The sequence below is a fragment of the Apodemus sylvaticus genome, chromosome 10 (genome assembly GCF_947179515.1).
Source record: "Apodemus sylvaticus chromosome 10, mApoSyl1.1, whole genome shotgun sequence".
In the NCBI taxonomy this organism is placed as follows: Eukaryota; Metazoa; Chordata; class Mammalia; order Rodentia; family Muridae; genus Apodemus; species Apodemus sylvaticus.
Window position 1 is genome coordinate 63919527 of NC_067481.1, and position 27719 is coordinate 63947245.

At 44.8% G+C, this 27719-nt stretch overlaps 2 protein-coding genes across 5 annotated transcripts in view; one reads left to right on the forward strand and one right to left on the reverse strand.

The window, feature by feature from the left end:
- Gid4 (GID complex subunit 4 homolog) overlaps positions 1-10559 on the reverse strand; it is a 25926-nt gene extending 15367 nt beyond the window's left edge. Inside the window, exons 1-2 of the mRNA XM_052194003.1 lie at positions 10267-10559; positions 3157-3216 (exon numbers count right to left, since the gene is read on the reverse strand). Of these exons, the coding sequence (XP_052049963.1) occupies positions 3157-3216; positions 10267-10455 (249 nt within the window). The 5' untranslated portion in view covers positions 10456-10559. The remainder of the gene's footprint in view (positions 1-3156; positions 3217-10266) is intronic.
- On the forward strand, positions 9941-27341 carry Atpaf2 (ATP synthase mitochondrial F1 complex assembly factor 2). 4 transcript variants are annotated; one of them, XM_052194000.1, is made up of 9 exons: positions 11022-11098; positions 11188-11333; positions 18498-18542; positions 18723-18868; positions 20559-20689; positions 22141-22221; positions 23549-23661; positions 24058-24173; positions 26535-27341. In XM_052194000.1, exons 2-9 carry the CDS (start codon positions 11201-11203, stop codon positions 26670-26672), a joined length of 903 nt encoding a protein of 300 aa, XP_052049960.1. In that variant the 5' UTR covers positions 11022-11098; positions 11188-11200; the 3' UTR covers positions 26673-27341. The 4 variants fall into 4 exon arrangements, with proteins under 4 accessions (XP_052049962.1, XP_052049960.1, XP_052049959.1 ...); XM_052194002.1 differs by lacking the exons at positions 11022-11098; positions 11188-11333 and adding an exon at positions 9941-10039; XM_052193999.1 differs by having other exon boundaries at positions 11029-11333.
- The last annotated feature ends 378 nt before the right edge of the window (positions 27342-27719 follow it).

Here is a 27719-nt window from a genome sequence, read left to right on the forward strand (position 1 = left end):
GAAAGCACAAACAACGAATACAGGTATAAAACTCAACCAACTCATTACAGCTCTCTGCACAGGCTAGCTGTGGCTACAGCGTAACAGACTCACAATTTGATAAGTGATCAGTTGCATATCTTTGTGACTATACCAAAGCTCACAATGAATTATACACTTTGTCCAGATGTGGGGCTGCATGCCTGTCATCCTAGCTAGCGTTCAGGCATCTAAGGCAGAAGGATCATGAGCTTGAGGCTAGTCTGGGCTACTGTATAGTGAGTTCTAAGTAAGATAGGGCTTCAAACACAAGAGAGACCTGTACTTTAAAAGGATGAAATACATGATGTGTTGAGTGTCTTTATAAAGCTGTTAACATGTTACTAGAGAAGAATCTCAAGTATCTCAGGCCATAGACTACCTTTTACTAAATTCCCCACAGAAGCATGGCACAGTATTGCACTTGGGCAGACTACTTTGGGAGGACATGGGTCTAGAAAGGCCTCTTTGCCTACAGATCTGAGATTTTCCAGGAAAGATGCATCCCTGTGGGCTGGTCCCACTGCAAAGCCATGCCAGCACCTACCTGATTGAAGAACTTCAACAGGGAAACTTGCTCTAGGAAGAGCTCTTAGCTGTCAGCACTTCTGCATACTGTTTTAGGATTTGTAATGCTTCTTGCCATTTCTTAGCAGTTTCCTACAACTCAAGTGATTGGCTTTGGAGTCACTGTTATAATATTCTAAAATATTACAAATTTTGTTAGTTTCTGGCTGCCTTATGAGCTTTTTTGGTGTTTTTTGTTGTTGTTGTTGTTGTTGTTTGCTTTTTTTTTTTTAAATTTCCTTAAGACAAGAGTGTCTCTGTTTAGTCTTGGCTGTCCTGGAACTCACTCTGTAGACCAGGCTAGCTTTAAACTCATAAAGATCACCTGCCTCTGTATCCCAAGTACTGGGATTAAAGGCCTGCGCCACCACTGCTGAGCCCGAGCATATCCTGTTTTACTACGTTTTCTTTTAGGGCAAATCAAAGCAGAGCTCCTCTCCCACCCCTTTTCACTATCACTTTCTGTCCTCTGATGGGTTAAATTTCTAGAGATGGGGAAGATGCCTTCTGTGTCAATAATAAACTTCCTAGAGAATCTTTATCTCAGCTTCTAGAAGATAAGCAGAAGACTGTGGGGCATCAGAACAGCACTCTACATTTGAGCCACATTCTTTTTTGTTTGCTTGTTTTTTTTTTTTTTGGTTTTTTTTTTTTTTTTTTTTGGTTTTTCAGGACAGGGTTTCTCTGTGTGGTCCTGGCTGTCCTGGAACTCATTCTGTAGACCAGGCTGGCCTTGAACTCAGAAATCCGCCTGCCTCTGCCTCCCAGAGGGCTGGGATTACAGGCGTGCACCAACACTGCCCGGGTTGAGCCACATTCTTATTTACAAATTACTCTAATAATGCTCACCACGTGAACAGGTTATCTGGTGAAGCAGGGAGGGGTTTTTCACTCTCCTTTAAGCAGAAGCTGAGAGAGGGAGACTTGAGAAACTAAAGGTCACAAATCTAGAAAAGGGCTGAGTGAGGTTTACAGGCTCTGTTCAACCCATCTCAGTCCTGCTGGGCATTCAGGACTGCATGAAGCAAAAAAGGCCATGAGAAGCTGCAATAGGGCTGTGCCTAGCCACTCCTGGCAGAAAAGGCATCCCTTTTCTGTTTAGCCACTAATGGAAAGAAGGGAGGCTCTTCTCTACCTTCTTAATCTCAGAAGTCTTGAGGATTAGAAAGCTATGAGAGGACAGAGTGCTTTATTTTTAGTCATCAGGCTGAAAACCAGACTCTTCCTTTTCACTGTTCCAATGAACCACAATATTTATTTACTTAACTTGGTTTTGAGACAGGATTTCTCCATGTAGCCCTGGTTGTCCAGAAACTCACTCTGTAAAGCAGGTAGGTGTCAAAGAGATCCGCCTGCCCCTGCCTCATTAGGATTAAAGGCGCGTGCTACCATGACCAGCTAAACCACAAGATTTAATTAACTTCAAAAACCTTCACTCTTGTATCTCAAAGACTTCAATTCATGATAAAGGTGGAGGTTGTATTATTTTTCTCTTTACTTATGGGCATGTGCATGTATGCCAGAAGCATGGGGTGTCTATAGATTCCACAAGAAGGTTTTGGATTCCACGGAGCTCAACAATGGTTATAAGATGTCCAGTGTGGGTCCTGGGAAGAAAGTTTGGGTCATCTGCAAATGCTTTTAACTGCTAAACTATCTCTCTGATCTTTTTTTTCCCCCCACCAAGATTTTTGTTTGTGTCTTGTGCTTTTAGGAAGAGCATATCAGGCATTCTTTTCCATCACTTTCTACATATTTCTCTGAGACAGGATCACCTCCTGAGCCTAGAGCTGGTGTTTCCTTGGTTAGGTGGAAAGCCAGCAAGCTCCAGTGAGCCTTGTCTGCCTACACAGGAGGTAAGTTTATAAAGGTGCGCTGGAGGGCTTGGGAGATGTCTCAGTGGTTATGTAACACTGGCTGCTCTTCCTGATGTCCCACATTTAAGTCCTACCACCTACATGGCAGCTCATAATCATGCATAACTGTGTCTGTATCTGTAGTTCCATGGGACCTGATGCCCTCTTCTGGTGTGCAAATGTACATGCAAACAAAACACCAATATATATAAAATAAATCTTAAAAAAAGTACACTGATGCCAGCTTATTTATATGAGTGCTATGATTTGATATCTGGTCAGCAAGCACTTTCAACTGCTGAGCCATCTCTCTAGTCCATATAATTTTTCTTAAAAAAGGATTAACACTGCCAGACACAATAGTACATAGCTATAATCTTAGCATTCCAGAGGTTGAGACAGGTAACTTGAGTTTGAGGTCAATTTAGGCTTTTCTGACTCAAAGATCAATCATAAAATGACTAATCAATCATGCTGTGATTTATGAGGGCTGTGGGTGTAGCTCAGTGGTTGAGTGCATGCTGAGTCTTCATTTCCTGTACACTGATGACCAAAGGGGAAATTTTGTGTCTGTTTACATTTGCAAATGGACAATCAAAACTGCAGTATTATGGTCCACATAATCAAAAGAATTACAGCATGGGATTGTGGTACTGGGCTCTCTGAGCTGCTCTCTGTTCACCTTCCTATCCCAGATCTGGCAAGAAGCACTTACCTCTGTAAGGCCTTTAATCTTCAGATACCCACAAAGGTAAGAGTTCCCAGTGTCCACGTGCTGTAAAGAAAAGACAGTGTTTACAAATGAGCCCCTGGGGTGCTTCAGAAATCCTGTAAGGCCAAGGTCAGCATACACCCAGCACAATACAACCTCTGCCACCTTTCCTACCTTCAGTTCTGTTTTTTTGTTTTTGTTTTTTGAGACAGGGTTTCTCTGTCTCAGGACAGCCAGGGCTGTCCTGGAACTCACTCTGTAGACCAGGCTGGCTCAAAAATTTGCCTGCCTCTGCCTCCCAAGTGCTGGGATTAAAGGCGTGCGCCACCACTGCCTGGCCCACCTTCAGTTTTGATTGACAATGAAAATTTTCTCATGGGTTAAAGAAATGACTCAGTTGTTAAGAGCATTTGCTGCTCTTCCAGAAGATCCAAGTTTACTTGCCAGGCCCCATATCAGGTGACTCATAACTATTTGAACCTCTAGTCCTAGGGGATCCATCACCTTTTGGCCTTCATAGGCACGTGCATTCATGTGCACATTCCCATATGCAGACATACATATACATAATTAAAAATAATAAAACATGAATCTTAAAAAAATGATCCCAGATCTCTCTTACTCCCTTTGGCCAAATATTTCAAGGTGTGCCTTCTGGAACTGCCTGTTCATTTTCTGTCCACTTCTCTCTCATTTGCAGACTGTGCATTGTTATACACGTAGTCCTTCCCACCTAGATTCCCAGAGCCATCTCTAACCCTAAGTGTCTTGATCTCTCTGCTACTCAGCCACTGGCTTGGGAGAGCTTTTCCTGCCCTCTTATTGACCCTAAGCAGCATCTTGAATTATTTTGTTATGAAATGAGCAGATCATTTTAGAATAACATTTTATGAAGAGCTAGAAGGAATTAATTTTAATTATGAACCCGGATGCCACCCAAGATTTTGTGAATGTTGATTTGGCCTACATCATAAAGACTTTTTATTTTCCCTCCAAAGACAGGGTATCGCCATATCATCCTGGTTGACTGGCCTTAAACTCAGAAATCCACCTGCCTCTTCCCCTCTAGTGCTGGGATTAAAAGTGTGTGCCACCATATCTGGCTTAGATTTTTGTGTTTTAATGTGTATGAGTGTTTGCCCATATATATGTTTCTGTACTACATGTATGCTTGATGCCTGTGGAAGCCAGAAGATGACATTAGACCCCCTACAACTGCAATTAGATATGCTTGTAAGCTGCAATGTGTGTGTGTTGGGAATCAAACCTGTGTTTTCTGGAAGAGAAGCAGAGCTCTTAGCTGCTGAGCCATTCTGTAGTCCCTGGACTTTGAGCCCAAGACAGGTAGAAGGAACACCGGAGATTTTAAGGCTTGGCAGCCATAGGTCATTAATCATTTAGACACTGCTGATGTCTACTCAACAACCAACTTAAAAAAAAAAAAAGCTAGCAGAACCTGGATTTTGTTCTGACACCTACCCTGTTTATAAGACTTGGTCATTTTTAGCACTATAGACCCCCATCACCTGTGAGCCATAGCTGTAGGGGTGAGTGATTCCAATCTGGCCAATAAGAATACAAGAGCTTTTGAAGGAGCACTAATATTTGAATGGGCATATATGGAATAAGAGTCTCTTCCTTTCTCTCATGGTGGGAAAAACAACAAGCAGCATTCAGTCTCAGGAGACTAAATACCAAGAGACCAGCAAGAGAAATAGATCAGGAAATGCTGAGGATGGCAGCTCAGAAAGATGGATGGAACCAACCCATCATGGGACCTGGAGCCATGTGCTAATGTCATGCAGTAGATCATTTATTGGTCGTGTATGCTTCTGTCTTTCTTTCCCCCACCCCCACCCCCCAAAAAACAGGGCCTAGCACCTGAGGGAGGGTTTCAGCATTCATGACTTAAAGTGCCTCTAATTATGATAAACTCTGAAATTGCCTATTAACTTCTGAAAGCAAAACAAAGTACAGAGGTACTTGGAACATATGTGTTAAATGAGGTTTCCAAGAAACTAAGAGTTTTATGGCACTGATCAAATTTTTAAAAAAAGATGTTATTCTTTTTAATTATATCTATGTCTATATATGAGTATGTGCACATCCTGGAGCTGTAGTTATAAGTTGTGAGCTGCCTGACATGGGTACTGGGAAATTGGGTCCTCTACAAGAGCAGTATGTGCTCTTAACTGCTGAACCCCCCTCTCTCTAGCCCTCACCTATCTCTAACACAAATCAAATATTAAGGCACTTTTTAAGAACTGTAATGAGGCCGGGCAGTGGTAACGCATGCCTTTAATCCCAGCACTTGGGAGGCAGAGGCAGGCAGATTTCTGAGTTCGAGGCCAGCCTGGTCTACTGAGTGAGTTCCAGGACAGCCAGGGCTATACAGAGAAAGCCTGTCTCAAAAAAACAAACAAACAAAAAAAAAAACAAAAAACAACAACAACAAAAACAAAACAAAACAAAACAAAACAAAACAAAAAAAAAAACTGTAATGAACCTATTTAGCCAGACGATGTCAGCACCAAAGCAATGAGGTTCCAAAGAAGCCAAATGTCTGTCACATCTTGGTGCTGGTATCACAGGTAAACCATGCAAAAACTGCCAAAGTATTTCAGTATCTTCACTTGCTGGCTTTAGCACTGGGACTAGGTAACACAGCTGATTCACACATGCTTCAGTAAGTTTTTATTAAGGGCCACTCTGAGCCTGAAGCCTTAAATTTCACTTTTGTGGTTCTTATAGCACTCAATACAGTTAGTGGTTTTTAGAGCTAAAGGCTATCAGATGGAAGAAATACTTGCTAATAAGATTAAAAACTACAGTGTACATTGCTTCACATTTGCATGCTCAACAATCAGAATTTCTATCTGGCCTCCATTCAACCACATCCTTCCCAGTCTTCCCAAACTGATCTTGATGATGATGAGTGAACCTAAATCACCCTACATGCATACAGCTCTCAATGAAGGAGGAGACATCTCAGTGTAAAAGGTAACAAGGCAAATGTTTAGCAAGGAGGCCTCTCAGCACAGCTGTGTCTAACAGTCGCTCTTTTAAAATATTCCTTTTGGGCTGGAGAGATGGCTCAGTGGTTAAGAGCACTGACTGCTCTTCTGGAGGTCCTGAGTTTAAATCCCAGCACCCACATGGTGGCTCACAACCATTTGTAATGAGATCTGATGCCCTCTTCTGGAGTGTCTTTAGACAGCTACAGTGTACTTACATATAATAAATAAACCTTTAAAAAAAAAAAGTAAAATATTCCCTTCATAGGGACCTGGGCTTTACACTACTGGTGACTTAACGGATGGCATAGAGGGAAACAGTCATAGAGCAGGGGAAAAGATCTTGTTGGAACCTTGGATATATTTTTAGTAGTTGTTATACTAGAATTTCAAAATAAAGGATGTTATGTGGGTTGTGACTCCCTCATGTCTAGGTATCCTGAGTATCAGGTATTTACAATTCATAACAGTAGCAAAATTATAGTTATGAAGTAGCAACAAAGTAATTTTATGGTTGGGGGGTCACCACAATATGAGGAATTGTATTAAAGGGTCACGGCATCAGAAAGTTGAGAATTAGTGTTCTAGGGTTGTTGAGATGACTCAGTTGTTGAAGTGCTTGTTATGCAAGTATGAGAATCTGAATTTAGATTTCTAGTAGACAAAAGAGCCAGATGAGGTAGGGCACACCTGTAATCCCAGTGCTGGGGAGGCTCACACAGGTCAGTCCCTGGAATTCCCTGGCAGTTAGTCTAGGAAATCAGGTTCAGTGAGAGCCCCTATCTCAAAAAATAAGTTGGAAAGCAATAGAAGAAGACACCTAATATAGACCTCTGACCTCCATGTGTATAAGCACATGTGCACTCATTGGTATGTGTACACACCCCACTGTTCTGAAAACACAGGACAGGATATACAGCATCTTTTGAGACATTTCTATTAAGACCATGAGATACCATTTCATACCCACTGATATGATTATAATCAAAAAAGTTTGTAAAGATGTGAAAAAGTTGGAGCTGTTAAGAGGAAATATAAAATGGTTACACCATTTTAAAAACCACTGGTAGTTTGCTAAAGTATTAAACCGAGAGATACTATAAACTCCAGCAATTCTATCTCTAGGTTATTTATATTTAGTCAAGAGAAACAAAAACATGTGCACATAAAAATTCGCATACAGCTGGGCTGGTGGTTCATACATATAGTTCTAGTACCTGTGACAGCGAAAGGAGGAAGGTCACTTGGAGTTAGGGGTTCAAAGATAATCTAGGCAATATACAGAGATGCACACCTCAAAACCAAAAATCTGTATATGAATATTCATAACAGCATTAGTGATAATAGTCCCAAAGTAGAAATAACCTAAAAGTCTATCAGCTGATCAATGGCTAAACAAAATAGAGGCAATGTTTACAAAGAGCAACAACAGAAAGCAATGAAGTACTGACATGTACTGAGACATGGATGAGCCCTGAATATATGCTATGTAGAGAAACAGGTCACGAAAGGAAAACTACGTGACCTTATTTATACAACATGTGCAGAACAGGTAAAAGATGAATCTAAGTTTTTTTGTTTATTTTTGAGAATGGGTCTATTTTGCAGCCCAAATTCTGGCCTCAGGTTCTGAATTTTGGAATTATAAGTGAATACTACCAGACCTGGTCTCAGAATTGCTAAGTCTGTAGAAAAAGATTAGCCTAGGATTGGTAAGTGTGATGGCTAAGGTGTACAAAGTATAAGGTGTATGGGTAAATAAATATGTTCTAAAATCTGGTGATAGTTGTACACCTTTGTGAATATCCTAAAAACCATTAAGGGTACACCTTGAATAGGTAAACAGTATGGTATGTGGAGTACATCTTAACAAAAGTACTTAGGAAGAACAAGCAGGTGTACTTTCATTGATTTGGCTTCAGAGCCCATTCCTTTAACTGCCACATTATTCTGCTTCCTAAAAATAGTTTAAGCCAAACAAACAAGAAAAGCAGGAAAGAGGTTGAATTATGAAAGACAGAACTATTCTCAAAGGGCTGAGTCTAGAAGAGACCAGTTAACATTACAGTTTCTATGCTTCCACCTGATCACAACAACAAGCTCACTGGCCAAGATAGGAGAACGTTCCGTGGCATGACCACCAACCATTCCCACCACTAGGCATTCCACATAAGGCTGTGGGCTACCTCACACCTATCAACCACACCTATCAACCATGCCTCTAACTCAATGACTATTTTCATTGATTCACAAGGCCCCTCACAAGGCAGGGAACAGACAAATGATAACAGATTTCCCTTTGACATCTAGTTGCTCTGGCAGTTATTAACCTATTATATCAGAAATCAGTAAATGGGCAGAAATTCAGGGCCATTCCAAACATGATCCATGCACGGATCTCACTTCCAGAATTTTATGATTAATTGAATGCAAAGGTCTAACTTTTTCATACTATAGTATCACATCTTAAGGGGGAAAAATGATGATCGCAGTAGCTAATAAGGCTTGAAATAGCTAAGCCACAGCTTTCCAATGACAATAAACACCATAGTTCCTGACAGAGCTTTATGAAAAAAAATATATTTAATAACAGTATGGTTTTCCCAATCAAAAAGCTGAGAGAACTATTCCCACAAATGGTAAGAAAGAAAAGGGCTGATGAGTGTGTTGCAGTTAGAAAGGAGAGACATTCTCATGTCTTTGGAGTGGTAGATCTATTTGCTCAAAAGAATCTGAGATGGGAAATTAGAATAAAGGCTGGATATGATGTACATGTTCACTGTACATCCCGGGGATCCTGGGGCAGCACACACGTCTAAACCTCTGGCAGGGCTTTCAAGGAACAAGACTTGGGGAACTACTTAGGTGGCATTAGGAAAATGCACAGATGGTGGTATGGGAAACAGGTCTCCAGGCAGGCAGTTTAATTGTGGAGGGGGAGATGAAAGAGAAATATCTACTTCCACCCATCTCCTTCAGTTGGGAAAAGCTTCAAGGAAGAGAGAAAGAGGTGGAGTTCTGGAAAAGAAAGGCCCAGAGCAGATGAAGCTGAAGTTTCAAAGTTGTTCAGGGACTGGCAGTCACCAGCCCGTACTCAGATATCCAGGTCAAATAGGGGGAGGTAAATGGACACAAAACAAAACTGGGTTAGATTTCTCAGTACTTGGGCATCTGAGGCTGGGAGGAAACTCTGGAGCTATGTAGATAAAAATCAGCAACACTACAGCCAGCAATAGCAACCAGCTGGAGCAAGGTGCGAGGTCTGGGGAGAGGCCAGGGGGGACTGCCAGGGAGGGGAGAAGCCTGGGGGGGGGGACTGCCGGGGTTGGGAAGTGGCTGCAGCGCAGGGTAGGGTAGGAAGACCGGGGCAGGAAGCATAGTGGAGCAGCAGATGACTATGAACTAACTGACGCTGGGTTTTGGTACTGGAAGGCCCCAGGAGACAAGGTCTTAACACTAAGTGATGCAACTGGAGATATTTGGGTGTGATGACCTGGTCTTTGGGGATCCTCAACCTCTGTGGGTTGTCTCAGCCAATGGAGGGAGGTTGGTCACCTCACCCCTGTCAGCAGTGGGCTGATTTGAGTTCTAAGGAGCAAGGAAGATCCCTGACACTCGAGACGGAGTTGGGGTCAGAGGAAAAGCTTCATTCTGGGAGAATATGACACTGGCCGCTACCGAGAGGTACTGAGTTTGGGACAGCCAATGGAGAGTTTTTCAGGATCTGACAGGGACTGGTGGGAGGGCTGGCTGGTGTAGGGAGGACAGGACTTGGGAAGAACCGACCCAGGCTAAAGGACGGCTAGTCATGGGGGTGCTTCCGGATCGCAAGCGGGCGAGTCAAAGGCTCCAAGTGTTGGACAGTCTTCGGGGTCGGTAGGAGGCTGGCCGCTACAGGCTCTGAGTCTAGGGGTGGGTTAGGGGTAGGGTTCGAGAGTGTGACATCAGCTGGGCAGGTCCCGGTGGGAGGCGCCGGGTGCAGGAGGCCCCGGCAGTGAGGGCCTGGTCCGCGGCTGAGGGCTCGAGGAGCCCAGGGCAGGCCCGGCCCGTGAGCGCCGCGAGGAGGCCCTCGGGCCCGGCCTGGCCGCCTGGCGCTCACCTGCAGCACCACCTCTACGTCGTACGAGTTCCCCTTGCTCTTCTGGTGGCCACGGAACTTGGAGCCGCTGTAGAGCAAGCTGGTGGCCACGCCGGGCTGCTGGGTGTTGATGGGCGGCGGCGGGATGAGAGAGGCCGCGGATGTGGCTGAGGCACCCGCCGGCGGGGGACACTCGGTGCGGACCGGCATCGCGGGGTCCCCCGGAGCCAGGGCTGGGGGAGGGGGAAGGAACCGCCGCCGCCGCGCGGGAGCCGAAGCTGCGGGGAGGGCGGACCCGGGCGCGCACGCGCGGGGGAGGGGCTGGGGAACCACCCGCCCGCTGCCGGCTGACCGAGCGCTCGTGTCGCCACCTGGACCCCGAGACCTGCAAGCAGGGCCTCCCTGTGCTGAGCTGGGTCTTCTTCCCACTTGCCCCACGGGCACACACACACACACGCACACACACACACACTCACTCATACACACAAACACACACGCACACACACACTCACACACACACGCGCGCACACACTCACACACACACACACAAACACACACACACTCTGCAGCTTCCAATTGGCGCGGGCGAGCCGGAGAGGCGGGAGCAAGCTCACGCGGCGCTTCCGTCCATTGGCAGACAGAGAAAGCACGTGGCGCAGTGCGCCCACGGCCCTCTGGGACTTGTAGTTTTCTTCCCGTGGCGCGGCATGGAGGGGGCGGGGCGAGCACGCTTGTGATGCAGATTGACGGGGGCGGGAGCGGTACGCAGGGGGCGTGCGGCGGCGACGGCGCGCCGTAGGTGTCATGAGGAAGATGGCGGCGTGCTGAGAAGGCTGAGGGCTTTGAACCATTGGTGAGAGGTTTCCGTACAGAACCAGCGAGGGATTTGGGCATCTCTTCGCTCTAGGCCTGTACTCTCTTTTCACGTATGTGTCCACCCAGGCCCTTGGGAACGATGTGGCGAGTCTATCCCCTGCTGAGGGACCGGTGGCGCGGTCTCTTGCACCGGCCACTTAGTGACCCCACCGTCTCAGTGTGGCCGGGGCCAGCTCTGCGGCCTCCGGCCCGGGACTACGTCCCGCCAACAGGTGAGGCCCGGACATAATGTTACTTTTTGGTCAGGAGCCAAGTCGGGCTCACCTGATGGAAGGTTTCGGACGTGCAATACGGGGTGACTGAGGCAGGGTTCAGGCCTATGAGAATATTTAGAGCAATAGAGTTCTGTTTCAATTTGAAAAAATGACATCCAGTGCGGGGGGTGACTTTAGGGGACACAGCGTGTTCAGGGTAGGAGATATTTGGCTCTTGAAGATTTTTCTCAATTTTCTTTTTCTGTTTTGTTTTTTGAGACAGGGTTTCTCTGTATAGCTCTGGCTGCTCTGGAACTCACTCTATAGACCGGGCTGGCCTCGAACTCAGAGATCCTCCTAACTCTAGTTCCTGAGTACTGGAATTAAAGGCGTGCACCCCACTACCCGCCTTCAGTTTCTTCCTTTTAAAGGGAAGCAGGTGTCTTCGTTGATTTCAGAAAGGAAAATATGGGCTTTCAAGCAGGACTTCAAGGTCACAGAGCAGACTGGTTGAAGCTGTGGAAGGCAGACTGACCTGACTGCGTTGTGTCCCCAGGACCCAGCACAAGACTTGGCACAGAGCAGGCAGGCCTTAAGTCTTCCACCCACCCACACTTCCTTAAGGGTTTGCAGGCCCTCTGTCCTAGTGCAGTGCCACAGCCTCTGCATTCTCTGCAGCCTTCTCTAACTGGAAGTTTATGTCAGACTTCTTTGACCTACTAAGGACTGTAATAAGCCTGAGCGAAGGTTATGTCATTGCTTCTGGAGTGAGATTTTATGAGTGAGGTTCACTTCAGTGAATGAAAAGTACAGATGACCTCCCTAAATTCGGTTATAGTTTTGTGTTGAGGGCATGTGGTCTCACCTGAATGAGACTTAACATCAAATGCAGGATTCATTATGCTTACCAAACAATAGTTTGCAATACATTGTGACATAGGAAATACGAAGGACTTAGAGATCACAAGGATGAGCGTGTACAGGGTGATTGAAAGGGCATTTAAACTGGGGTTTGATACATGAATAAGAGTTTGGTGGTGGTGAGGGGGGAAGGGTGTAACATGTCCAGAGGTGCTGACTGGGTGTTAGAAGTCTTTCTGCAACACTGCCCTTAGTAGGCAACAATTCCACAGGCAAGTTGACACTGGCATAAGAGTGGGTCTGTTGTTGGCTAAATTTCTGAGGTACTGTGGCCTTAGGCATGTATGATCTTGCTTTCTTTAGTGATCTGAAGCATGAGATTGCCTTTAAGGATTCTTTAGGCTGTAAATTCCATACTTTTCTCGTTTTTTTTTTTTTTTTTTTTTTTTTTTTTTTTTTAGTGTGCCTATGTCTGTGTGTGCACTTGGCATGCACATGGAGGTCAGAGGACAAACTAGCAGGACTTGATTGTGGCTTTCAGGGATTGAACTGAGCATGTTGGGTTTAGTGGTCAGTGCCTTTACATAGTGGGCCATTTCAATTTTATATAAATGGGGAAGGAGGTTGGATGCAACAGGGAGCTGATTTTTACTTATCAGGACATAAATGAAGGCCTAACAGTGGGTCAGGAAGAACCAGTAAAGACGAAGGAAGAAGCTAAGTGTGGTGTCACACAATGTATCAGCTGCTTGGGAGCCTGAGATAGGATCATTTGAGGTCATGGGGGAGGGGAAGGAGGAGAACAAGGCTCGACTTACATGTACCTCTCTCTCACTGGGCCTCATTCATTCATACATTCCTATTTTCTTTCACATTTGACTACCTACTATGTTCTAGATAATGCTAAGAGCTAACTGGTAAGTCTGTAATACAAAAGAAAAGATGGCAGATCAAGCACTTCCATAATAGAAAGCAAAAAGTGCCCATTCTCCTGAATTAACCTGTTGCCTGTTTGGTAAACTGATGTGTTCCTTTGTTTATGCCCTGCTCCCCGTGTCCTCACCGGGTGTGAGCTATTTTTGTGTATCTCTGAAGAATGTAAATTATTAAGTCCTTGGTGAAGACTCCGGTTGTCAAGGTTAGGACTGGCCACACTTTGGAAGGTTGTCTGGAGAAGAGGGGTGTTTGAAGGACACACTGTGGGGTTGGAGGAAGAGGTAGTGCAGTGCAGAGACCGTTGTGAGGCCTTTGCCACCCTCCTGCTGTTTTCTGCCCAGAAGGGATGTAGTTTGGAGAAGCAGCAGATGAGGCAAATTCCCAAAGAAAAGAATGAAGTCCTGTTTGGACCATTTACAAATTGCCTTCTGTCCAAGGCAGCTTCTCCAAGTTTCTGCCACTTCAGAGGCATTACCTGCTTTGCCATTCTCATAGGAGTATCAGGGACCAGACTGCTACCTGCTTTTGAAATAAAGTTTTATTGGAACACCGCCACATACTCATACATATTGTCTGCTTTCATTATATTGGCCAGAACAGCCTCTGCTCCAAATGAAAAGCAATTTGGAAAATAGTGCACTTATGTATTTGGCTGCAAGAATTTTTTATCACATTTATTTGTGTATGCATGTATTCAGTCATACATGTGCCGCTGTGTATATATGGAGATCAGAGGACAACTTCTGAGAGTTGGTGCTCTCATTCTACCTTTACACGGGTTTGGGAGATTAAACTTGGAATCAGATGTGCACACAAGCACCTTTACCCACTGAGCCATCTCTCTGGCTCTGGCAGAATTTTAAACACCTTTATTAAGATATAGTTTACACCAGGCAGTGGTGGTGCATGCCTTTAATCCTAGCACTTGGGAGGCAGAGACAGGCCGATTTCTGAGTTCGAGGCCAGCCTGGTCTACAGAGTGAGTTTCCGGACAGCCAGGGATACACAGAGAAACCCTGTCTCAAAAAACAAAAAAACCCAAAAAGATATAATTTACTTAAGGGGTGAGAGAGATGGCCAGAGATTAAGAACACTTGCTGCTCTTACAGAGGGATGGGATCAGATCCCAGCACCCACATGGTGACTCAGCCATTTGTAACTCCAGTTCCAGGGGAGCAGATACCCTCTTCTGACCTCTGTAGGTACTAAAGCATATACACAGCACACATACATACAGTCAGGCAAAGCACTCACAAATGAGATAAAAATTTAAAAATCTAATACATGTAACTCACTTAGCACACAGTAATTCCTTAGTGTATATTCAATAATTTGACCATTACAGTCAGTTTAAGAACATTTTTATCATGGTAAAAAACAGTCAGCAGTGGGTGGAGTGCTGGCTCAGTGTTTAAGAGCACTGGTTGCCCTTCCCAAGGACCTGGGTTTGGTTCCCAGCACCTCCATGCAGCTCACCATCATTCATAACTTCAGTCCCAGTGGATCAAATGCCTTCTTGCCTTGGGCCCAAAGTGTGCTCACTGTAGACAGACATACATGCAGACAAAATACCTAAATATGTTTTTTTAAAAAGGCAGCAAGTACCCTTTAGTGCCATCCACCTGCCTGGCCACCTCCCCAGCCCTAGCCAACCACTACTTTAAAGACTTCCCCGTTTTGGACATTGCATTATGTGGAGCTTGGAACTAGCCTTTTCAACTTAAGGTCTGTCTATGTAGTGTCATACATATATCCATATTCCAGTCTTTATTGCTGAATAACATGTTGTAGAAATACATATTTTACTTGTCGGTGTATAACAAAGAAAAGTAGAAAGTTGTTTCTACTCTTTGATTATTATGAATAATGCTGATACAGGTATTTGTGTACAAGTTTTTGCATGGGTTTGGTTTTACTTTTCTTGGCTCTATTTTCTAAGCTTAAAATTGCTGGGCCAAATGGAAATGAACTCATTAAAGAATAGTAAGATTGTTTTTTTTGGTGGTGAGGAGTGCCAAGATAGAGTTTTTCTGTATAGTCATTAGCTGTCCTGGAACTAGCTTTGTAGAGCAGGCTGGCCTCACACTACAGAGATGCATCTGCCTCTGCCTCTCAGCTGTTGAGATTAAATACCTGTGTCCTCACCTCCTAGCCCATACGGTTGTTTTTTTGGTTTTTGAGGTGGATGCATTGTTTTAAATTTCTTGTAGTAGTACATGAAGCCTCAAATTTCTTTATATTCTCACTAAAACTTATTATGTGACTTTTCCATTATAGTCACCTCAAAGGGTGTGAAGTAGTATCTCAGTGTGGATGATGATGATGATTTATTAATTACTGAGTTGGTCTTTCTGTGTAGCTCTGGATGATTTTGATTTCTCTGTAGACCAAGTTGGCCTCAAACTGCCTACCTCTGCTTCCTCAGTGCTAGGATTAAGGGTATACACCATCATGCTTGGCCTGAGCTGGAGGATTTCTTTATATGTTTATATTAGAAGAATTTTGATATCTGAAAACCATTGGTTAGAGCTGCGGATTATAAAAGGTTAACTATTTTGAATTTAGCATTAAGGTCCAAGACCCACCAGATGGCGCTGTTGTAAAAGATAAAGGTATCATGATTTTTTATGATTAGCACAGATTCTTGGTGTATTCTGGGAATTGTAGTCCTCTGCCTTTAGGTTCTTAAAAGGGGGAGGGGCAGCTCCTAAACTGTGACTGGTAGAATAACCACACATTAGACAAGAGGGATTTATGAAGGAAGTAACACTGAAAACCACTTGTTTCTGTATATGGACTTAAGCAACGGCTCAGGAAAGAGACTAGAGGTTATTAATTTCTCATTCAGCACTCTTCTTATGAGCAGCTTTTCAAAGTTGTTCTCTGCTGTCTTTTTCTTGTTTTCTTATGGCTGCCTCTTTGTTTTTCATTGTTTGTATGTGTGTGTGTGGATATATGTACAGAGGACAGAACATCTTTATGGAGTCAGTTCTCTCCTTTCAAGCGTGTGTGGGATTTGGGGATTGAATTTAGGTCATTGGGCTTGCATGACAAGCACATTTACCTGCTGAGCCATCTTGCTGACCCATTCCTTGTGTTTTGAGACAGGGTTGCTGAATAGGCGAGGCTAAATGGCCAGCCAACTGCAGGGATCCTCCTGTCTCCACTTGTGTTTCCAGCACTGGTGTTGCAAGCATGCATGACTATTCTCTGGCTTTTTACATGGGTGCTGGGGATTCAACTAGATCATCATACGTGTACAGCAAGTACATCAACAACTGAGCTTCATGTAAGCCATTCTAATCCTGAAAATTATTTTGTACACATCCCTTCCCAAGCAAATCAGTTAATGAGATTTAGTGACTGCTGCTTCTGTGGCTCACATGTGAACTCTTAACTGCTTGCTCAGAGGTCCTTTTGCGGCTCAAGATGAGATAAGGACTACTCGGTCTGGATTCCCACCATCCACATGTTCTTACTGTCACTGAAGTCACTTGTTCATTTTGCTCTCACTAGACAGAACCTCTGGGGAGCACATCTCATCCCCATAACTGGTCCTTGAATGTGAGGACCAGTAGGAAGACTGGTGTTTGCCCTGTGTCAGAACTTCAGGCAGGAAAAACCCTGTTTAAAGCCTTTAAATATGAAGCCATTGTCTCTTGGGTTCTTTTGCCTTTCTACTGTCTTGGTTTCTGTGTCTTTATTTCCTCTCTGATCATCTTACTATCCAGACTTTTACATTCTTATTCAGATATAGAGTTAGCCTTGGCTAGCAGAGCATGCCAGAAGATGAGGGTTATAGGAAACTTAGCTGTCCTGGCAGCTTTGGGAGAATTGGTCCTTCACAGTCAGTTTCTGTCCTTTCTCTGGCCTAGTCTCTCTCACCCATTTCTCAAGCCTGTGTCTAGAATTGTTCTCACTGACTTCTGCCTGGCCAGGCTTTTGCACATTGCCCAGTGTAGGCACCAGAAAGCACAGTGGATGCAGTGTACAACTTCAGTCAGAGATAGGAAAAGAGGCCTATGGCCAGCCCACCAGTGTGGTCGGTAGAGTAGGAAAATTACCAGCGGCAGAAACTTACCTATTTTGTTGTAGAATGTGTCCAATAATAGAATGGTGTTATAGTTTCAGATGATATGGTCAATCATGTCATATTATCTTGGTGGCCAGAGCTGATAATTCTTAGGATTATTCTTTTGCAATTTTATATACACATATTGTCTTAGTCAGTGTTCTATTGCTGTTAAGAGACGACATGACCAAAGCAGCTCTTATAAAAGAAGGTATTTAATAGGAAGCTTGCTTATAGTTTCAAAGGCTTAGAGCATTATCGTCATGGTAGAGAACATGGTGGAAGGCATGGTGCTGGAGAAGTAGCTGAGAGCTACATCTTGGTCCACAGGTAGCAGGCAGAAAGAGACAGAGAGAGGGCCTGGCATGAACCTTTGAAACCTCAAAGCTCCTCTCCATGGTCACACCTCCTTCACCAAGGCCCTACTTCCTAATCATTCCCAACAGTGCACCTAGACCCACCACGCATGCAAATATATGAGCTTTTAGTAGCCAATCTTTGATAATATTCTCCATTATCCTTTCATTCCTTTCCCCTTGTATCCCCTTTTTCCAACAAGTCCTCGTGTTTCCATACCTCTTTTGGAGGTCTCATAACTTTATAAAAAAATTCACGAAGACAAGGATTTTTATATCTTATTCATTATCAAACCGTCCCCAGTTCCACACCCCTGCCTCGCACACATATGAAGTTTCTCTAAATTCTTGTAATTCTAACAAAGATAAACTTCTTGAAGGAAGTATTTGGAGTTCCTATTGAATATACAATCAAGCTGGTCAATTAAATAAATGAGTTAGAGAAGATGGGAAGTGTGTTTGGTAGCTTTCTTTTCTGCCTGTACATCACACATTTACATTCATGTGTACATAAGCACACACATAGGCTTCCTTACTCAGAGGCATCTGCCTGAAAGAAGTCTCTGCTTCTGTTTCATTAACAAACCAAATTTACATTCAAGTAAATTTGCTGGGGGCAACGAGGGTGGGCAGAACGGCTGCTAAAGCAGGTGTTGGAAGTTCTTAGGTCGCAATCTGAGGCTCCACTGGCTCTTGATCAGAGTTGTCTCCCTGCTTGGATACTAGGAGAGACATAACCAGCCAGCCCTGTTCTTCCCTTGTCCCTGGAGAGTGGTTGTTCCCTTTTCTAAGCTTTAATCAGAAGCTGTTGATTATACTGCAGACTAGGGCAGACCTTGAATGGTGATATGAAAATCAAGCCAATCAATCAGCATTAGCAGTAATGATACAAGTTGGTTTGTCTCTGGAGCCCTCTTGATGCTATTTTAAATTGCCTCTGAAAAATCTCTCTTACAGAAAGGAAGAGGTTTTATCAGAATGTCAGCATCTCACAGGGTGAAGGTAAGTGTCTGAAAATCTGATGGCCTTTTTTGTGAATGGTTGGGGCACACTTTTGCCTCCAGCCAGATGATGGTAGCACTTTTGTCAGTGTTGTCTTTGTGTGCACCAAGTTGGTTGCTAAAATACAGGAACGGTCACTCGAATCCACATTCCCTGAGAACTTTCATTTGATCTTTTAAGGTGGCTTTGAGATAAACCTGGACCACAGAAAGCTGAAAACTCCCCAAGCCAAGCTTTTTACCGTCCCAAGCGAGGCCCTGGCCATCGCGGTGGCCACTGAATGGGACGCTCAGCAGGATACCATCAAGTTCTACACCATGCACCTGGTAACAAGCTTGTAGCAAGCAGCCTTTTATCATACAAACTTCCATCTGATGCTCACCAAGCCTTCCTGGCAAAAATTTACAGTTCTTTCCATATTAGGACAAGGCTCTGGGGTAGACAAGGCTTCTGTCTGCCTATCTGCAGCCACACTTAAACCATCTGTCACTGAACAGGCCAAGAGCTTTCCTCCCTGACCTGGCTACTTGTAGTTCACTCTACTTGGAACATTTGTGTGACTTTTTTCCCCCTGGTTTCTGGACACAAATTACTGTTAATGACTCCCAGTGATTTCCCCAACCCCCCACCCCATTCTGTTTTCTTTGTTGTTTGGTTGGTTTTGGTTTTTTGAGACAGTCTTCTCATGTTCAGACAGGCCTTGAACTTGATTTGTAGCTGCAAATGACCTTAAACTTCTGCCTTTACTGTCTGAGTGCTGAGATTGGTGTGTGTCTCCACATCCCTGTTTCTGCAGTGCTGGGGGTTGAGCCCAGGGTTTATGCATAGTAGGTAAACACTCCATGTCTCAGCCACATCTCTCATCTTTATTTTTTTATTATTTTTAATTTTTTTTGAAACAGAGATTTGTTTTGTTTATATAGTTCTGGCCGTCTTGAAATTTGCTCTGTAGACCAGTCTGACCTCGAACTCATAGAAATCTGCCTGCCTCTGCCTCCCAAGTGCTGGGATTAAAGGTGCTGCCTCACCTGAGCCCAGCCTTTATTTTTCATTACATCAGTTAGTCATTTGTTTCATCACCACTTATTCTGTAGCGGTCTGTTTTCTATTTCCGTGTTTATTACCTGTGTCTTTCATAGCTTGGTTAGTGACAGAGGAGCAGTGGCCATGGCCAGTTGGAAGTATACATGGAGCTCTGAACATTGGTGGGGTATGGGACCCAGGCAGCCAGATGGGTGAGGAGAGGAGGATGCTCCAGTCAGCCGTCAGTGGTCAGGTGCTGTTGCCCTGCCTCTGCAGCCTCCTCAGCCGTACAGAGTGGTCACTCTTCAGCCTCATGATCCCCACTGTACTGCCCACCTTATGGTGCCATGAGTCACAGGATGATACCATGCATGCAGCCCTCATGTGGTTCTAAGGAAGTACTGGGGCTAGGTGTTCTTACCCTGCTTTCTGCAGACCCAGATGAGCCTCAGCAGCATAATCTACTTCTTGACTATCTAGTGTAATCAGGGTGACAAGGCCACAAACTGAGACCTAGAGTAGTCTCAGAAGCCTCTTACTGATGAACTAACACTAGAAAAATATCTTGATCCCAGTTCATTCTGCCTGACTTGTTTTCTGAAACGTCAAACAAGCTGGCAAAGCTTCTCAGTTGTTTTGAGTTTTATGCCTTTATTGTATTTGAGTATGTATTACCTCTGTGGGCCTCAATGTTCACATCTCTAAAAAGGATAGCTTCTGCCCCAAAGCATTGTTAGGCAGGTTAACCTGATAGTCGTGTATGTGAAACTATATAAAGCCCCTGAAACAAACTTTGAGGAAGTTCACTACTTCAAGAAAGACCAGTGTGAGAGTCCAATGAATCTGGTGAGCACAATGGAGTTTGAAGATGGAGTCTGGTTTTTAGATCCCCCAGCAGATAGGCTGCTGCTGTGGCTATGATGATGACTCTACTGCATGGCTCTGATGTCAGCTCTATGTCAGATGCAGTGTATGCATTCCTGAACCCCACAGGAGGGTGAGAGCATTTTCTACCTTTTCATTAAGACCACATTGTGCAACACGTCCTTGGACAACCCAACCCAGCGAAACAAAGACCAGCTGATCCGGGCAGCTGTGAAGTTTCTGGACACGGACACCATCTGGTAAGTGACATTAGATGAGCACTCAGTCCACTTGGGTGGTGTGAATCTCTTAGTCTATTTTGCTTTATTTGTCCAAAGCATATCAGTGGGGGAGAAGGCAAAACCTTTGTCATTATTTTGCAAGGGGGCAAGAAGGTAGCCCACTTGATATGACTGAACCCCAGAAGGAGAACTTCTCAGGCTGTTCTAGCACAGGGTACCCCTTGGATTGAGCTGAGTTGCCATAGAGATGTATGCCATTCCCACAGGCTCCAGAATTATAGGACCTATTGACCAGCCCCCCAGCAGCACATCTGGCCTTCAGTGTGGTGTTCATGTATTAGCATCTCTCTCATTACAGGTGGCAGTAGTCAGGGCCAGTGTCTCCCAATTCTGAATTCTCCCCTGTATCTGTATTTGCTTGTTGGAGAGTGATATTAAAGGAATATCAGAGAAACAGCTGAATGTTAGTGCAGTACTGGGCCTACCCCATTACTCAGAGGCTTTGAGTCACTCCAGGGATTGCTTGGGATGCTAGCATAGGTGTTCTGGAAAGGAGGGAGTAGGAAAGCCTCCTCTGCTTTTGCTAGGGAACAGTGGCTCGCATGGAACAGAGTTCATTCCACTTCCCTTTGGTAAAGAGGGCTTCTTGAAAACTATGAGGGTTCCAACAAGTAAACAAAGGCAGTAAGGACCAAGTTCTACCTGTCTCCACCCTCCAGGTCCAGGATTGGGTAGGGAGGAAAGGCTTCCTACTCTGCTCTCAGCAGCCCAGCTTCTCTACCCCTCTGCTTACAGAAAATTAGCTTTCTGTGGTGCCCAGGGTTCCCATCCAAGAGACTGTGCAGGTTAGCACCTATCAACTGACCCTTCTGTGTCTTTATCAAAATGAATTGTACCACCTGGCTCTGTGGTGATCCATCCCCTTGGGTCAAGGAGCCACTCCAGGAGGTGACTAGGTTCTTGAAGTAGCAGTAGGCATTTGGTCCTTGACCACGAGCAGGGGTCTTGGAGGAGCTGTCACTGAACTTCTAGCACAGCACTACAGGCCCAGTGGCTATGGATCCCATTTTTATTGCAGATCTGCTTTTGAGTAGCACTAACATGGGCTAATTTGGACCTGTCAAGTACTTGGGAACTGGAACATAATGGATTGCAACCCAAGCTACAGTAGAATTCCCTGGAGGGCATGTAGAAACATATAGCCAGAACCCCAGAGGTTCTGCTTGTCCTTGGTGTGGGATGTGTCTGAGAAAGTGTCCTGGTAATGAGCTTCTGAGGTGAGGCTAGAGCTGATGCCACTGGCCCAAGTGGTTCCTTTACCCCTTGGCTATACTCTGAGCACCATGGCTTTATGGGACATGACTTAGGATGCTGGGTTGTTGGTGTAAAGTTTTTGCTTTTGCTTTTTCTGTCCCTCAATGAAGGAATGTACTTTTTTATTAATGAAGGTGGTTTTTACAATGAATTAGCTACAGGGTGGAAGAGCCAGAGACATTAGTGGAACTTCAAAAGAACGAATGGGATCCCATCATAGAGTGGGCTGAGAAAAGGTAAGATGTGCAGCCCCACATGGAACACTGAATAGACCTAGTATTGGGTTGGGTGCTAGGGTCGGGGCCACACAGTACACCTGAAGTCTCGGCTGGCTTCCTAAGCCAGAACCCTCCAGAGCTCAAGCTCCCAGAGGTATTAAGAGGTAGAGATTACCTTGTTAAACATGTTCCTCAAAATCATTTTGGTCAGGCTGGAGAAGTGGCTCACAGTGGTTAAGAGCACTGACTGCTTCCAGAGATCCTGAGTTCAATTCCCAGCAACCACATGGTGGCTCACAACCATCTGTAATGGGATCTGATGCCATCTTCTAGTGTGTCTGAAGAAAGCTACAGTGTATTCATATACATAAATAAATCTAAAAAAAAAATCATTTTGGTCATTGTGCCCTGAGTAAATGTTACTGGGGTATATCATGACAAATGCAGGGGCAGCTCTAAGTCCCCAAGAAGCACCAAAGGCCCCAGGCCTCTGGCCCCCAAAGGTCTCTAAGCCTTGGTTTGCTTGGCTTGAAATGGACTAATCCCGCCTGCCCGCCAGGCTGATGGGAAAGGTAAACCAGAAAAACACTCAACTCAGCAGAGGTAACAACTCAAATTTTGGCTTTAAAAAAAAAAAAAACAAAAAAACAAAACCTTTTCATTATTATTCTTTATTATCATTGCTGCACTGCTAAGTAAAAGTGACTGTGTAAGATACAGGTGCCTAGGCAGAGGTCAGGGTAGCTTCCTGCAGCATTGTGAATACTATTTGTATATGTGTGGCTTCCAGGGATTGATGGTACTCAACACTTTCTTTAACATAAGACTCTAGTTAAGTACAGAGTTGAACAGATATGGATAAGGTGACAAAATAAATTCAGGGTCATCTCTTTCCAAGTGAAATGGGCAAGGGGTGGTCCCCATGGCTCTGCCTTGACTGCAGGGTTTTAGAATAAATGCTTAGATGATTTTTCTTCTGTTGTAACAATTTTCACAGAAATGATCACTTGTTACACATTTCCTGAGTCCTCACAATGACCCTGGCACCCTGAGGGGGCTATTTTTATTTATTTATTTGTTTAGATTCTTTGAAATAGGGTCTCATGTAATCCAGGCTAGCCTCAAACCCACTATGTAGTCACCACTGGCCTTCTGCCTGTGATCATCCTGCCTCAGCCTTTTGAGTGCAGTGATCACAGGTGTGCACCTCCACCCACTGCCGTCCTAAGGAAAGCACACATGTCATATCTGTTGTTTTGTTTTGGTTTGGTTTTGCTTCTGGTTAAAAGTTAGACTGCTTTTGAGAGACAGTGTGACAGTGACATGCTTATGCCTTTGCCTTTAGGTATGGTATAACGATCGGCTCCTCCACCAGCATAATGGGACCCAGCATCCCTACCCAGACCCGAGAGGTGCTTACCAGCCACTTGTCCTCTTACAACATGTGGGCCCTGCAAGGTACAATTTGGGCTTTGTGGGCCTGGAGGGTTGGGTTCATAGTGAGCACTCTGAGCATGGAGGGTGTGTGGCTCTGATGTCTGACCAGAATCACACAGCCTCCAGGAAACATCTCGACTTCATGTATCATTAGTTTAGACCCATATAGCCATCTTTAAACCAATCATGGAGTGAGGCCTGGGAGATACTCTAATTCACTAGGTTCAGGTCACATACCTATCCAGGAAAAGGTAGAGGTGGGTTACCCCAAGAAAAGGAATAGTATTCTGGCAGGAGAATGTGTCAAGCTCAGGTGGGTCTTAGGATGGTGCCCTCTACCCCCTATTTCATGAGAGAATAGAAACTGACAGGCAGTAGGCTATAAATCCTGACTGGACTTGTGTCCCCTACCCCTAGGGATTGAGTTTGTAGTGGCCCAGCTCAAATCCATGTTGCTGACTTTGGGCCTGATTGACTTGCGCTTGACTGTGGAACAAGCTGTGCTTCTGTCACGCCTAGAGGAAGAGTACCAGGTAAGTTCTGATCTCAGTTCCCATCTTAACCCTTTCTGATTCAGATTCACTGTTTTATTACTTTGTACATGTTAAAAAAAAAAAAATCAAAACTAAGGAACAATAAAGGTTTAAGTGTTGTTCAGCCTAGGGGTGTGGCTCAGTAGTAGAGACTACTATTAGCCCAGTATGGGCCCTGGATTCCATCATCAGCACCATATACCCATGCATGTGAAAGGTTTCAGAATTGTTATACTCTCCTTGCCCCTCAAACTCCTCATCAACAGCTTAGTTGGGTAGGACTTACTTGTATTCAACCACATTTTATAAAAGGATAAACCGGAGCATTAGATTGCACTTCTGGAGAATGTTACACTGAGGTTTGCACCCATGTCTGTCTTACAAGGGCTAAGGCCACCACTGTGCACTTGGAGGCTCATGGGCAGATAAAGGTATTGGGCCTCATCTGTCCTGCTTTGTCCTACTGACATTTCTCCTGGATGGCAGAGGAGCCAAGGAGTAGGTGCTACTTGCACACATGTTTGATTTAGGTAGCAGGAAAACTAAGGTTTTTCATGCTGCTGTTCACAGTTTTGCTTTTGGCTTGTCTTTGTTTTGCTTTATTGAGAGAGAGTCCCATGTAGTCTAGACTAGCCTTGAGCTCATTGTGTGTCTGAGCCTAATCATGACCTTCGGATCTTCCTGCCTCAGCCTCTCTGATACTGGGATTATGGATATATGCCACAATGGCCGGCTTATTTTACATTTTTATTTTATTTTGGCTTTTCTGAGACAAGCCTTGCTATATAATCCTGACTGGTCTGAAACTCACTATGTACACTGGCCTAGCCTGGAACGTCTGAAGATGCTCTTGCCTTTGCCTCCTGAGATCACAAATGTGTGCCACTGTGCCTGGCTGCTGCTGCTGCTGCTGCTGCTGCTGCTGCTGCTGCTGCTACTTCTGCTTCTTCTTCTTTCTTCTTTCTTCTCTTCCTCTTTCTCTTCTCCTCCTCCTTCCTCCCTACCCCCTCCCCCATCTTTGTGTATGTGTTCACATTTATGTGGTACATATGCAGGTAAAGATACATGTGTATGCATTCTTGTAGAGGCTGACATAAGGTATCTACCTTAGTGTATTGAGGCAGAGTCTCTTGCTTGAACCCAGAGTTCAATTTGGCTAGTTAAGTTAGCCAGTTGCTCCAGAGAATCCCTGTCTCTGCCTCTGGAGAGCTAGGATTATAGGTAGGCTGCTATACCCACTTGACCTTTATGTGGTTGCTGGGATCTGAACTTGGATCTTCATCCTTGTGCAGCAAGTGCTAAACCATCTTCTCAGCTCATTGATTGCATCATTAACACTGAGAACTTATTGTTTCTTGTGGTCCAGAGGGTACTGCTACTATGCCAACCTCAGAAGGTTAATGTTATTAGGAGTTGGTTTCCTTGGGATTAAAAACCTTTTTAGAATATTTAATGTTCCACTTGGAAAAATGCCAGGGGCAACCCATGTCTATACAGCGGAGGAGAGCCAATCACTGAGGTCAGGCCACTGCATAAGAAGGGCTGACATCAGCCGTTAGGACGGCAGGGTTGCTACAGAACCAGTAGGGCTGGCCTCTGGTTTGGACTCTGCTTTTGGCTACAGAATTCAAGCCAGGTGACCCTCTGAACTTTGGATTTAATCCTGCACAAAATGAGGAGTGACCTGAAATGAAGGTGAAATTTATCTCAGATAATGTATTCCAGTTGTGCAAACCGAGACCAAGCAACCAGAAATGCAGGTAGCCTGTATGGCCTGAAATATTTTATATTCCCTGGTGATCTGGCCAGGCCTGCTGGACTTCTTCAGGGAGAGGCTAGCAGGGTGGGCTTGGAACACTCATGTCTGCAAGGCATGGTGGGTTCAGAGCTCCTTTCTCTTGTTACAGTTCTGAGAGGGTCTACAGCTGGCTTCCTGTGTACTGCAGAGAATCACTGCTGTTCTGCGGCTCCTTAGGGGTCAGAACCAAGTTGCCAGTGGCTGGCTTCATTTATTTACTGCATCTCCATAGTAGTGCCTACAGCCTTGAAGGACAATAAGATATACAACTCATAGAGGATGACAATTTTCAGGCTGCTTCATGCTGGTGACTTGGTCTTAATGTAAGATAAAGGATCATAATGGGCAGCCCCTAAGATGGTTTATGTTTTTCCCAGACTAAGCCCCAGACAGCAAAAAAGCCAGCCCCAGCTTCCTGGAGTTGTTACCAGATGGCCCACGTAGGTCTTATGTCTTTGGTAGGATCATGGCTCACCATCCTTAGCCCAGTGATGGGAATGGAATGTGATTCAGGTCACCAGGCAAGACTACTCACTCGGAAGCTTGTTTTTACCTCTCATTAGATCCAGAAGTGGGGCAACATCGAGTGGGCCCATGACTATGAGCTCCAGGAGCTGCGGGCTCGCACTGCCGCTGGCACCCTTTTTGTCCACCTCTGCTCGGAAAGCTCTACAGTCAAGCATAAGCTCCTGCAAGAGTGAGGCCTGGCGTGCACACGCTGTCTGGAAGGAACTGCACAGACACAGGCGCTCTGATGGGGGCCTCCTTGGCTGTTGGACCCCTGGATCCAGTGATGCTCTGCTGGCCCGTACCTAGTGGGCTGCCTCAACCCTGTACCTGTGGGGTACCTGGCCTGTACCTGGGTCTTCCCTGACCTGTGTGGGTTTACCTTATAAAGAAATATCCTGAGAAGCCCTTGAGGCACAGTGTGGCTGACTTGAGGTCAGACAGCGTCTGATGCAGGCTCCCTTGGACTGACTAGTAGTGAGGGAGGGAGACAAGGGGTAGAGGGACTTTCTCTTGACCCTAATTTTATTAAATATTTTTTTTCATTCTGGAAATATATTGAGCCTCATTTTTATTTGAGCCTTGGCATTTCTCCATTCTTGTTTTGTCTGAGCTCTGTCACCGTTATTACATCTGCTACCAATGGCTGGGAACCTCATGGGGGAGGGCAGGAAAGCAGCACATCACCACATGCAACCCTTTACCGTCTTCAGCCTGAAGGCCTTTCTTCCCCTGGCTTTTCATCAAATGATCTTTTAAAGTGAATCTTTGGTCTAAGCAGTTGCTTACTGTTTGTTCTTCCTATTCTTAAAAAAAAAAAAAATTACTCTTAAAAATATGTTGTTTCGGGGCTGGAGAGATGACTCAGCAGTTAGGAGCACTGACTGCTCTTCCAGAGGTCCTGAGTTCAATTCCCAGCAACCACATGGTGGCTCACAACCATCTGTAATGGGATCCAATGTCCTCTTCTGGTGTGTCTGAAGAGAGCAATGGTGTACTTATACACAAAATAAATAAATCTTAAAAATAAAAGGTATGTGCCACCACACCCAGCTTTAAAATAAAATGTTTCTGTGTTAAATGAAAAAGTTGTCCTGGCCTGGTTACTGACATGCAGTGCTATGTCCTGCATGGGATATTGCAATGGGGTGTCCTCCTATTGTAGAATTATGTCCTCTGGATATGGCAGGCATGTCCACTGGTTTCTTAAAATTAGAGCAGCTATAATACCCACACAGGAC